Below are 13,370 nucleotides of genomic sequence, written 5' to 3' on the forward strand. Positions count from 1 at the left end.
TCTCTTCCTCTCTTCTTTTGTGGCTTGATGGCTTTCTTTAGTATTATGTTTGAGTTTCTTTCTCTTAATTTTTTGTGTATTTACTATAGGTTTCTGGTTTGTTATTGCCATGAGGTTCATATATAATAACCTACGTATATAGCAATCTATATTAAGTTGGTGGTCTCTTTAGTTTGACTTCTTTTACTCCCCTCCTCCCACATTTTATGTCTTTGATATTGTATCTAACCTCTTTTGTTGTGCATGTGTATCCATTACCATATTATCACAGAAATAGACAGTTTAGTACTTTTGTCTTTTGACCTTCATATTAGCTTCATAGGTGGTGAGTCTGCCATCTTTACCATATATTTGCCTTTACCAGTGATTTTATTGGAGTTTTTTAAATTGAGTTCATAATAGTTTACATCTTTGTGAAATTTCAATTGTACATTATTATTTGTCTGTCATGTTGGTGTTTGGGGGGTTTTTAAAATAATTTTCTTATTCCTATTTGTGATCTTCTCTTTTCCACTTAAATAAGTCACTTTAGCATTTCTTGTAAGGCTGGTTTCTTGGTGATAAACTCCTTTAGCTTTTGCTTGTCTGGAAAATTCTTTATCTCTCCTTCCATTCTGAATGATAACCTTGCTGGGTAGACTATTCTTGGCTGTGGGATTTTCCTCTTTCAGCGCTTTAAATATATTGTGCCACTCCCTTCTAGCCTGTGAGATTTCTTCTGAGAAGTTAGCTGATAGCCTTATGGGGTTTCCTTTGTATGTAACTTGTTGCCTTTTTCTCGCAGCTTTTAGGATTCTCTATCTTTATTTCTTGACATTTTAATTTTAATGTGTCCTGGTTTGGACCTCTGTGGGTCTCCTGTTTGGTACTCTCTGTGCTTCCTGTACCTGGATGTCTGTTTCCTCCCTTAGGTTAGGAAAGTTTTCAGCTATTATTTCTTCAAATAGATTCCCTGCCCCTTTGTCTCTCTCTTCCCCTTCTAGGACACCTATAATATGGATGTTAGTGTGCTTTACATTATCCCAAAGGTCCCTTAGACTGTCCTCATTCTTTTTAATTCTCTTTTCTTTTATCTGTTCAGCCTTGTGATTTCCTCTAGTCTTTCATCCAGCTCTCTCTTCCATTCTTTTGTATTTTCTACTCTGCTATTGAGTCCCTCTAGTGAATTTTTTCATTTCCAGTGTTGTATTCTTCATTTCTTTTTTTTTTTAAAGGATTTTGTGTGTGTGTGTGTGTGTGTGTGTGAGGAAGATTTGCCCTGAGCTAACATCTGTTGCCAAGCTCCCTCTTTTTATTTTCTCCCCAAAGCCCCAGTACACAGCTGTGTATCCTAGTTGTAAGTCCTTCAAGTTCTTCTATGTAGGATGCCACCATAGCATGGTTTGATGAGCGGTGCATAGGTCTGCACCCACAATCTGAACTGGTGAACCTCAGGCCACCCAAGCAGATTGCATGAACTTAACCATGATACCACTGGGCTAGCCACTGTATTCTTCACTTCTGATTGGTTCTTTTTAATATTTTCCAGTTCTTTGTTGAAGTTCTCACTGAGTTCGTACATTCTTCTCCCAAGATCAGTGAGCATCCTTATGACTATTAGTTTGTACTGTTTGTCAGGTAGATTGTTTATCTCTGTTTCATTTTGTTCTTTTTCTGAATATTTGTCCTGTTCCCTTACTTGGAAGGTATTCCTTTGTCTCCTCATTTTATCTCTTTCTCTGTGCTTATATCTATGTATTATGTAGGTGAGCTGTGTCTCCCAGTCTTGGAGAAGTGGCTTTATGTAAGAGATGCTTTATGAGCTTCAGCAGATGCTTCCCTCTCATCACCAGTTCCAAATGTTCCAAGAGTGTCCCCTATGTGGACTACATATGTCCTTCTGTTGTGGCAGGGTTGCTCATGCTGCAGCTACCTGGGGAGGCCAGGCTGTCCCCCTGGCTGGTTGTAATTCTCAGCTGCATGTGGCTGCTATGGTCCCTTCAGTCACTTCATCAGGTGTGGCAAGCCGCAGCACAGTTGGCTGCAAGGTCTAATAGCACATTCCTATTGCAGTTTTTCTGTTAAGTGAGTAGGCCCCCAGCATGTCCCAGACTTTTTCTTGTAGTTGATTTCTAGTTTCATAGCATTGCGGTCAGAAAAGATCCTTGATATGATTTCAATCTTCCTAAATTTATTGAGGCTTGCCTTGTTTTCTAACATATGGTCTATCTTTGAGACTGTTACACGTGCACTTTCGAAGAATATGTATTCTGCTGTTTTTTTAATGCAGTGTTCTATATATATCTGTTAAGTCCCTTTGGTCTAGTATTTCATTTAAGGCCACTGTTTTCTTATTGACTTTCTGTCAGGATGGTCTATCCATTGATGTAAGTGGGGTATTGAGGTCCCCTACTATTATTGTTTTGCTGTCAGTTTCTCCCTTTAGATCTGTTAATAGTTGCTTTATGTACTTTGGTGCTCCTGTGTTAGGTGAATATATATTCATAATTGTTATGTCCTCTTGGTGGAAGTTCCTTTTTATATAGTACCCCTCTATATCTCTCATTGCCTTTTTATCCTGAAGTCTGCTTTGTCTGGTGTAAGTATGGCAGCATCTACTTTCTTTTGTTTGCCATTAGCTTGGAGTATCATCTTCCATCACTTCACTCTCAGCCTGTGTTTGTCTTTAGAGCTGAGCTGTATTTCCTGGAGGCAGCATATTGTTTGGTCTTGTATTTCAGTCCATCCAGCCACTCTGTGTCTTTTGATTGGAGAATTTAGTCCATTTACATTTAGAGTGATTATTGATATCTGAGGGCTTAATACTGCCATTTTATCTCTTGTCTTCTGGTTGTTCCGTATTTCCATTGTTTCGCTTCCCTTGTATTTCTGACTGCCATTTCAGTTTGGTGGTAGTTTTCTCAGTTTTCTCTTTATTTATGATAAGTGTCTCTGCTCTGATTTTTTGTTTAGGGGTTACTATGAGTTTTGTATAAAAGAACTCATAGACAAAACCTTTCAGCCAAGAATACTCTATCCAGCAAAACTATCTTTCAGATATGATAGCCTCTTATCTCCATTAGCCTAAGCAGGTTCCATCCCTTTCCTTTTCCCCTTCTGAGTTAGTTATCACAAACTATTCTTTTCTGTGTTGTGAGTTTGTGATTAAATTCAAGGGTTTATGGTTATTTTTGATGCTTTCCTTCTCTCTGTCTTTTATAATTAAGTGTTTACTAACCTATTCTGATACAGAGCTGCAATTTTCTGATTCTATCTCTCTATTTATCTCCTTGCTCAAGGTTTTATAAACCTTTGCTTTTCAGTTTCAGATGAGAGGGCTCCTTTCAACATTTCTTTTAAGGCATGCCTAGTGGCAATGAACTCCCTCAGCTTTTGTTATCTATGAAAGCTTTTATTTCTCCATCATATTTGAAGGATAGTTTTGCTGGATAGAGTATTCTTGGCTGAAAGGTTTTGTCTTTCAGTATTTTTTTTTTTTCGGCTGTGGAAGATTCACCCTGAGCTAAGATCTGTGCCAATCTTCCTCTGTTTTGTGTGTGGGTTGCTGCCACAGTATGATGGCAATAAGTATGCCAATGAGTGGTATGGCCACTCACAGTATGGCCAATGAGAGGTGTAGGTCTGTGCCTGGGAAGTGAACCCGGGCTGCTGAAGTGGAGCATGCCAAACTTAACCACTAGGCCACAGGGTTTGCCCCTGTCTTTCAGTGTTTTGAATATATCACTCCATTCTCTCCTAGCCTGTAAGGTTTCTGGTGAGAAATCCACTGAAAGCCTGACACGAGTTCCTTTGTAGGTTATTTTCTTCTGCCTTACTGCCCTTAATATTTTTTCTTTGTCATTGACTTTTGCCAGTTTTACTATTATATGCCTTGGAGAAGATCTTTTTGCATTGATGTGATTAGGAATTCTATTGGCTTCATGAACTTGTAAGTCCAGTTCTTTCCCCAGATTTGGGAAGTTCTCAGCTGTTATTTTTTTAAACAAGCCCTCTGTTCCTTTCTCCCTCTTTTCTTCCCCTGGAATATCTATAATCCTTATGTTACTTTTCCTAATTGAGTCAAATATTTCTCAAAGAGTTTCTTCATTTTTAAAAAATCTTAGTTCTCTCCTCCTCCTCCACCTAAAACCTTTCTGTATTTCTAGATCACTGCCAACAGGGAGGAGGAGGGGTGTGCTCACTTAGTTCCACTGCTTGCTGGGGATCCAGTCCACCTGCCTTCAGATGTATGGTTGCAGGGGTCTCTGAGACATCCTATTGTGCCATACAGGGAGTCCTCTGCTGGTTAATGAATGTCCATTTAGTTCTATCTTAACAGAGAGAGACAAAGGGAACAACTCATTCTGCCATTATGCTGATGTCATTCTTTTTTTTTAAATAAGATACTTTTTTTTTTGGCCCTGAGCTAACATCTGTTTTCAATATTCCTCTTTTGCTCGAGGAAGATTTTCACTGAACTAACATCCATAGCAATCTTCCTCCATTTTGTATGTGGGTTGCTGCCACAGCATGGCTTGGGGAGCAGTTCATAGGTCTGTGCCCAGGGTCCAACACTGTGAACCCCAGGCCACCAAAGCAGAGCATGCAAACTTGGCTGCTATGCCACTGGGCCAGCCCAATAATAGCCATCCTAATGGGGGGGAAGTAGTATCTCATTGTGGTTTTGATTCACATTTCCCTAATGATAAGTAACACTGAGTATCTGGTCAGGTGTTTATTGGCCATTTGTCTATCTAAATCTTTTGCCTATTTTTTCAATCAAATTGGGTTTTTGTTGTCAAGTTGTAGGAATTCTTTATATATTCTAGATATTAATCCCTGATCAGGTATATGATTTGCAAATATTTTCTCCTATTCTGTGGGTTGCCTTTTCAATCTGTTGACAGTGTTATCTATTTTTGTTGTCATTGTCACCTGTGCTTTTGGTGTCATATCCACGATATCATTGCCAAATCCAATGGCACGAATCTTTTCCCCTATGTTTTCTTCTAAGAGTCTTATAGTTTTAGCTCTTATGTTTCAATCTTTGGTCCATTCTAAGTTAATTTTTGTACACAATGTGAGGTAAGCATCCAGCTTCATTTTTTTGTGTGTATAAATTATAAAATACTTTTATCGTCTTCATTGGACAGATAAAGAAACTGAGGCACAGATAAGTCAAGTAATTTCCCTAAAGTCACACAGCTAGTAAATGATGGAGCCAGGATTCAAACCCAGGCAGACTGAGCTCTTATAGTAACCAGAGCTTAATTTTTGCTGCTTTTCAATTCTAGTTATTGTACCTTTGCTTTTGTGACATATGGCTGGTCAAATCTTTGATGTTAAATGGTTTGATCAGGAATCAAGCCTTGTTACAACATGGCAATGATGGCAAAATTCAGACCGCTTCATGATTCTCTTCCTAATGGCCTGATATCCAGGAACACATAATCACCAAAGGTATACGAAAGAGATAATATCATTTGCACAGAAGCTCAGAAATTAAACCTGCAGCAAAAGGGGTTGGCTGAGAGTGGCAGTGTTTGTACAAGACTGATTAAAGCAGGCTGGGGTTGGAGAAGGCTTCCTGTGCACAGTTGCAAGTGGCTCAACACCTCTCCCCTCCCACTCCACCCCCACCTCTACTCCAGCTGCACTCACCTGGCAGCCCCAAGGCTGGCTCTAGTCACACCTGCACAGGTGCGACGACAATGGGTGATCACCCTCTGCTCTAAGGCTTGGGCCTGCCAGAGCACAGTGACTCCAGCAAGCCCAGCTGAGGGGCAGGAGCTGCCAGCTGTGTCCTGCTGAGACACAGAGAAGGACTTCTGACTGGAGGGGGCAGCTCGAGGCACGGTGGTCAGCAAGACAGTACAGACATTTTTGGGTCTTTCTATTCATTGAGCTAACATCTAATGGGTGGTTATTAACTAGTCAGTGCCTGATACATGACCAATGCTCAACAAATGGTGGGTGAACATAGGAGTTGCCAGGGTGTGGCGGGGGGCGGGGGGCATAGCCCCTACCTCACAGGGTATACAATCTGCTCAAGGAAGCAAATTTGTGCCCCAGTGACACTTGACACAAGGAGGCTATGAGAGGAGCTAGACTATAATTTATTAATACACTGTCGGAAGGCAAAGAAGATTTTGTTTGTGTTTGCTTCTTGCTGGGAAAGTCTATTGTGGCTTCTTGGAAGAGGCAGAATTTGAGCTGAGTCTTGTTCAAATAAGTGGAGAGAGACCTTCTAGGCATAGGTGAGTGAAGGCCTGGGAGAAAGCCGAGGAAAGGCAGGGTAATGGACAGATGTGGCTCCGAGCTGGCAATGTAGCTGGAGAAGCGGGTGGGGTCAAATTACGGGGCTTTGCCTGCCAGTACTGGGATTTCTGGACTTCTCTCTTCACCCCTCTGTCGGCTCCTGCACACAAAGGCTGGCCACCCTCTGTGGTACGGTGGCAGCTGACTATCCAGGTCTTTCTTGCTTTGCTGGGGACTCTGGCACCCTGCTACCCCACATCTGCTGGGCGGGCGCACAGCCTGCATCAGCTCCTTCCATCCTCTGAAAACCCTCAGCTGCCAGCACATGCAGGGTGGACACGACAGCCAGTGAGGGGATGGGGACAGGGACAGGGGTCCCTTCGCCCCTCTGCATACAGAGGCCTGGCGGGCACTGGGAAGGCAGCCGGCCGGGCAAGTCCCTCGTTAAAGGAAGCACTCTCAGTGGAGCAAGGGTGAGAGGCCGCTCTGCACACTAATTACTCATTTCAAAAGAAACCAGAGGCTGGGCTTCACTGGCAGAGCCGAGGCAGTTCTGAGCAGTGAAACCATCACCGCCAGCCTCCCGCTGTCATTTATTTATTTCCTTGTTCCAGAAACTCCCTTCGCACTCCCTTCTGCCTCCTTTTATGTTTTAGAGTAACTTTGGGTGGTTAGAGGTCCAGGATAATGTTGGGGGAAGAATGGAGAAATATATACAAGAGGAGGGTGGGTGCAATAAAATAATTTTTAACAGGTTTTCCATCTATAGATATAATCTAACCATATTACTGAATTTTTTGATTTTAACAAAAAAAAAGAGAAAAAAAAACTTTCTGTAATCTTATGCCCAACACTGTAATCCCACTGTTGTTAGAATTTCAATGTATTTTCTTCCAGTCTTTCCACCGTGGTTATACATTTATAAAACAAACTTTTATGACACTGTACTATACATTCTTTCTTGTATCTTGTTTTTTTTCCACTTACCATATTATTCCACACATTGGAAACGAGTGAATAGATTTAACCCTGAGTGGTCTCCTTGCTAGCCCTAAGCAGACCCTGGGCCGCCCTCAGGGCTTCAGTGCATCCAATGAGATGTGAAATTTGTCAGTCAACTTGACACGCATAATTTGAGAAACTACTCAGAGAAACCAGAAAACTAGAAAAAAAATTAAAGAGGCTGTGGTAGGCAGAATAATGGACCCCAAAGATGGGTACATCCTAATCCTTAGAATCTATGAATATATTAGGTAAATGGCAAAGGCTGCTAATCAGATGGCCTTAAAACAGGCAGACTCTCCTGGTTTATCAGGACAGGCCCAGTGTAATCACAAGGATCCTTAAAAGTGGAAGAAGCAATCAAAAGGGAGAACCAGAGAGATGGCAGCATGAGAAGGACTCAGCCCAACGTTGCTGGCTTTGAAGATGGAAGAAGGGGTCACAAGCCAAGGAATGCACGTGGCCTCTAGAAACTGAAAAAGCAAAGGAACAGAGTCTCTCCCATAGTTTCCAGAAAGGACACAGCCCAGTCAACACCTGGATCTTAGCCCGGCGAGACCCACTTCAAGCTTCTGACCTGCAGAAGTGTGACAGCACAAACTGGTGTTGCTTAAAGCCACTACGTGTGTGGTCCTTTATTACAGCAGCAAGGGGAAATGAACACAGAGGCCAAGAGCAGCTTCCAAACTCTAAGCAAAAATGTATCCAGATACCCCAAATTCCAGGACAAGGAACTCCCTAACTCGTCTCGGCAACTCCTCGTCCCACTGAGCAAGCTGCCCAGTAAAGCTCCAGACCAAGTTGGTGCTTCAGAATACCCACTAATGTGAACCCATAAGGCGCTGTTGTCCAGATCAAACAGCGCATTGCACCGTCTGCACGGGGACCTCAGCCTCTCTGAGGAGGCCCGGTCTCGCTGTATTCTGACAGAAGTCATATGAAGCAAAGATTCACAGGGAGGAAATCAAGTTCCAATTCACCAGAAAAGGCCTTGGGGCTTTGGCTCCCAGTCCTCTGGTTAGCAGAAGAAGAGGCTCTGGTGGTCTTGAATCCTCAGCTACAACTCTGGGCTGCCCTTCTGTGGCATTTCCATCCCCTGAATATACCAGAATAGAGCAAACCACAGCTTTGCCCAGCAGAGCAAAGACCCAAACCGTAAGGCCTTCCTCTCCCCATCAAGCAGGACTTATATTTCCATCATATTTTTCTTCCTCACCTGAGAATGGTGATTAACAGGTAGGTGGGGAGACATTGACTAGAAAGTGGCATAAAGGAACTTTCTGGGCTGACGAAAATGTTCTGTATTTTGTTTTGTGTGGTGGTTACAACGTGTATACAATTGTCAGATTTATTAAACTGGACATTAAATTATGCCTCAATTTAAAAGAGAAGGATTCCAAGGTCACAATCAGTTCATCAGTCAAGAATGCCGTGATCGATTGGTGATGTCTGCCACTGACAAGGGCAGTGGAGAGATGTCAACATAAGTACCACATGTTTGCTATTCTTGTGCTTAACTGGTCATCCTTAGAGAGTTTCTGCATCATTTAAGTGGTTGTAATATTAACTCGTCCCCCTTAAAGGACTATAATGAGGTGAAAGTTCTTTGTATAATATAAATCTCTAGCCAAATGTAAGATGTTATTATTCACATGTTTTCCCCACAAGATCTTGCAAATTGGGACTGACTGTGGCAGGTAGGTTCCCAGAAAATTCTCCCTGGCTGACATGAAATGCAGCAGAGCCAGATATTTTCAAAAGGCCAGGCTCCCCGTGAACACGGACACAGTTTGTCTGTTCCATTATTCACATCACAAACATTGAATGCCGATGCCGCGTTGTCAAGTGGGCTTTCCCACTGCTGTGCAAGGCCACTTTTTAAGGCACTAAAATGATTTCCACAGGCTGAACTAAGTAATGTGTTCTCTTTTGAGGCTCTTTATCCTTTTCTGATGTTCTGTCTCAAGATGGGGTCTGGCATTTCTCATTTCTCCTTCTTCCAACTGCAAATCTGCAGGGCCTTTCAGAGCTTTGCCGTGTGGGCTCTCGGTTTATGTCTGTTGGCTGAGGCATCTGTTTCTGGTGCCTTCCGGGAGTCTCCGGGATTACTGGTGAGGATTGTGCTAACCGGCCTGTATCCCTGGGAGGCCCAGGGCTCAGCAGCCATACTGTTTCCCGACTGGTGTCCCCACAGAGGGCACAGGACAGAGCCTGGCAACCGTACCTCCACTTCCGAAGCCAACCAGAGAGCCAGGCCCGCCGGCAGATCCAGCCTGGGTACTCGGCCAAGAGATACCTCCGCGGCCTCCTGCGGACATGGCCCCCTGACAGCGTGTCCAGGCTCCAGAGCACAGGTCAGTGGGGAAACGGGAGCACGTGCTCCCCGAGCTGCCCCGCCTCGCGTCCTGGTGTGAAAGTGTGTTTTCCATCAAGGTCTAAAACGCCGAATTTCAGGAGCAATTTTGTGTTCAAGCAAAGGTGCTCAAGCTCAGTAGCCCATGGGCCTCTATAACCCACTCTCTATCCTCCCCAACCTTTGCAGAGGAGCTTCCAGCCCGAAGTCCCTCTCGCTCCTCTTAGCAGCCTCACACTCCACATCCCAAGCAGAACCTTCTTCCCACCCTTTCCTCCTCAGACTCCAGATCCTCCAGTTCAATCCCTATCTTTTACAAGAGAAAGAAAAAGAGGCCCAGAGGGGCAGAGTAAGTTGTCCGAGAGCATTCAGCCAAAAGCAGAGCTGGGACCAGAAGCCAGACCCTCCCCACACCCCCTGCTCCCATTTCTTCCTAACACTCCCCAGCTCCCCTTCTGAGGTGATCTCAGGTCCTGCAGGAAGTGAAAATGTTGGGCCTCGTCCTCTTAAAGATGGCGGCTCTCCAGCACAATCCACTGAGGAGCGAGATGGACACCCTTCTGCTGAGCAGAGACCCCAAACATACTCTGTAAAGGTTTAAAAATGAAAACAGGAGAGCCGGGCCCTGTGGCTGGGTGGTTACAGTTCTGCACGCTCCACTTCAGTAGCCCGGGTTTGCAGTTTCAGATCCTGGGTGCAGACCTACTCCATTCACCAACTATGCCATGGAGGTGTCCCACAGACAAAAAAAATAGGGGAAGATCGGCACAGATGTTAGCTCAGGGCAAATCTTCCTCAGCAAAAAAGAAAGCAAGAAAGAAAACAGGAAATGATTGGGGCATGGAGTTGCCAGATGTAGTACATACACACACACAGTTAAACTTGTGCTATTTGGGGCATATTTCTACTGTAAAATGTTCCTTGTTTATCTGAAATTCAATTTTAACTGGACATCCTGTATTTTATTTGGCAAACGTACTGGGGATGAACGGGGTGAGCAGTGGGATTTGCCAGTGCTTACTGAGCTGTTTGCCATTTCTTCAGCACCAACAAACAGACAGGACCAGAGCAAGACTGACTTTCTTCTTGCTTTATAGGTTTACCTTGGGAAAGGAGAGAAAACAACTCTCTTTCCAATAAGATGATGACTTGAAGGAAAATGAGAGGTGTGGGCTTGTCCAGTAACTGGTTTTACTTTCATGGCAGGCCCGCAGTTACAGGCAGTTCCATTTACTTAACACTTGTGAGAAAGAGCTTCTTAACCAAAGATATGTTTATCATTGGGTGGAGCAGAGGGCAGAGCAGGTCACTGCCCCATAATCTAGGCCCAACATCTTCAAGGATAAGAGCCCCTCTTAACATCAAAAGATGTCTCAGACCCCTCTGTGGAAGTCATATGGCTACAATGTGTGGTTTAAGAAAAGATCCATGTGTCTGTGCATTCTTGCACCCCTTGCCATAATTCCTCACCAGAGCCCCTCTTGAGGGTGAGACCCTCAAGCTGGAGGGGCAATGGCAAGACTCTGGGATGAGATCACTGGCCCAATGACCTCTGCCACCCCCTCTCTTCACATCTCAGAGCTCACCACCTTTGTCATGCTAGTATATTCTCTAGTCCCATCTTTCCACTCCGGTGATAAATCCTCCCACTCCGGTCCACATCTTCTACAAAGACTTCTCTGACGGCTCCAGCCAATACTGAGCTCCTCATTGTCTAACCTTATATCATCCTGACACTTGGGGCCACACAGTGGAGCACAGGAGAGTTTTCTCTCTCCAACAGACTGTTAGTGCCTTTAAGAAGGACCTGTGTCTGGTTCTTCCGTATCTACTCCACCACCTTGTAGAGGGGCAGGCCCATTGGTAAGCTCTCAATAAATACTTGTAGAATGACTGGATTGAGAATCATGGGGCCTACAGAAGCAAGCAGGATATGTCCAGGAGAAACCGTTGGATTCTTCTCCTGAGGCAGGAGGAAACTTTTACTCAATCCCAAAGAAGTGGCCATGTTTCTTCCACCAGGGAGACCCTTGAGAATGGTGGAGTGGAAGAAACACACACATGGCTCTCTGGGTTCCATCTGATTTTTTTTTTTATTCTTTTTTTTAAAATTTTTATTAAGTTATTGATAGGTTACAATCTTGTGAAATTTCAATTGTACATTAATGTTTGTCAGTCATGTTGTAGTTGTACCACTTCACCCTTTGTGCCCACCCCCCACCCCACCTTTCCCCTGGTATCCACTAAACTGTTCTTAGTCCATAATTTTAAATTCCTCATATGAGTGGAGTCATGCACAGATTATCTTTCTCTCGCTGGCTTATTTCACTTAACATAATTCTCTCAAGGTCCATCCATGTTATTGCAAATGGAATGATTTTGTTCTGTTTTGCAGCTGAGTAGTTTTCCATTGTATATATGTACCACATCTTCTTTATCCATTCGTCTGTTGCTGGACACTTAGGTTGCTTCCACATCTTGGCTATTGTAAACAGTGCTGCAATAAACATTGGGGTGCATAGGACTTTTGGGATTGCTGACTTCAAGCTCTTTGGATAAATATCTGGGTTCCATCTGATTTTTTAATCCCTCTTGTCTTCTAATTGTCATCCTTAATGGGAAATGTCCCAAGCCAAGACTAGTGCAAGTGGGGAACCGTGTAGTTATCTCCAGACCTGCAGACTGGTGATCATTATTTCTACCAGTAACTCCTGACCTGCTCTTCAGGATTCCTCAAGGATTCTGTGCTGCTCCAGGACAGTCAACTTAATGTATCAAAGAATCTCAGGCCACAACAGGATCTTTCAGGGGTACCCCCAAAATACCATCTCCTGCCTGTCTTCCCTCCATTTTGGATTCAACAAGGAAAATCTTTTGAACAAGGTATATGTTGATTTTTATGACCAGTTCTCAAATATTTGGATTTCTAACACCTTAAAATGGAGTTTCCCAAAATAGAGTCTAGGGATTCTGGGTTTCATTGGCCTCATCTGTAAAATGAGGGGATTAGTCTAGACCAGCACTGTCTAACAGTACTTTCTGCAGTGATGGAATGTTCAATGCCCGAATGTGCTGTCCGATACAGTAACCATTAGCTGCATGTTGCTACTGAGCACTTGAAATGTAGGTAGTGTGACTGTGAAACTGAGTTTTAAAATTTTAATTACTTTTAATTAATTTACATATAAATAGCTACATGGGGCTAGTGGCTACCATATCAAACGGTTCAAGTCTAGACTCCAGATTTTAGATGATTTCTTAGGCCTGTTCCACTCTAACATTCTTTAATCCTGTAATTTTGTGACAATCTCACTTGAGAAAAATACAAGTTTGGGAGCCAGAAATCTGGATTGCAATGGTTGTTCTCTCTCTTACTAGATATAAGACCTTGAGCAAGTCACTTAACTTCTTTGAGCTTCTGTTTGCTCGAATGGGTGTGAGAAGACCTACCTCGTTTCCCACAGAAAATTATTGTGAGCTGTCTGTAAGCTGCTGGGGACTATGGGGATTTTACATGTCAGTATTATTCTTGGGAACCTGAAGATTGAAAGAGCCAGAAGTTGCCTTTGCTAAGGGAGATGGGAAAAGATGACTGGGCAGTGCTAATGTACAAAGAATAGGGCCTTGCCTAGTAGCACGGTTTTTGAGAAAAGGGAAGGAAAGAATAAGAACCTAACATAAGATAAAGTTAATTTTTCTGAAATGAAAAAGGAATTTTCCAGAAACAATGGTAGTGCCTAACCAAGCCCTGTCCCTGGCAGAGGATCTGGTCAGAATA

At 43.4% G+C, this 13,370-nt stretch overlaps 1 protein-coding gene across 5 annotated transcripts in view; it reads left to right on the forward strand.

Moving 5' to 3' along the window:
• Positions 1 to 13,370, forward strand: part of KIAA2012 (KIAA2012 ortholog) — a 108,132-nt gene that overhangs the window by 15,617 nt on the left and 79,145 nt on the right. For 2 of the 5 annotated variants that reach the window (XM_070580749.1, XM_070580750.1), the window contains exons 3-4: positions 9,434 to 9,593; positions 12,320 to 12,475. The exons of 1 other annotated variant lie outside the window; for it this stretch is intronic. In XM_070580749.1, the coding sequence (XP_070436850.1) occupies positions 9,434 to 9,593; positions 12,320 to 12,475 (316 nt within the window). The remainder of the gene's footprint in view (positions 1 to 9,433; positions 9,594 to 12,319; positions 12,476 to 13,370) is intronic. 2 more of the 5 variants (XM_070580751.1, XM_070580752.1) reach the window with 1 other exon arrangement.

Source organism: Equus przewalskii, chromosome 17 (assembly GCF_037783145.1).
Source record: "Equus przewalskii isolate Varuska chromosome 17, EquPr2, whole genome shotgun sequence".
In the NCBI taxonomy this organism is placed as follows: Eukaryota; Metazoa; Chordata; class Mammalia; order Perissodactyla; family Equidae; genus Equus; species Equus przewalskii.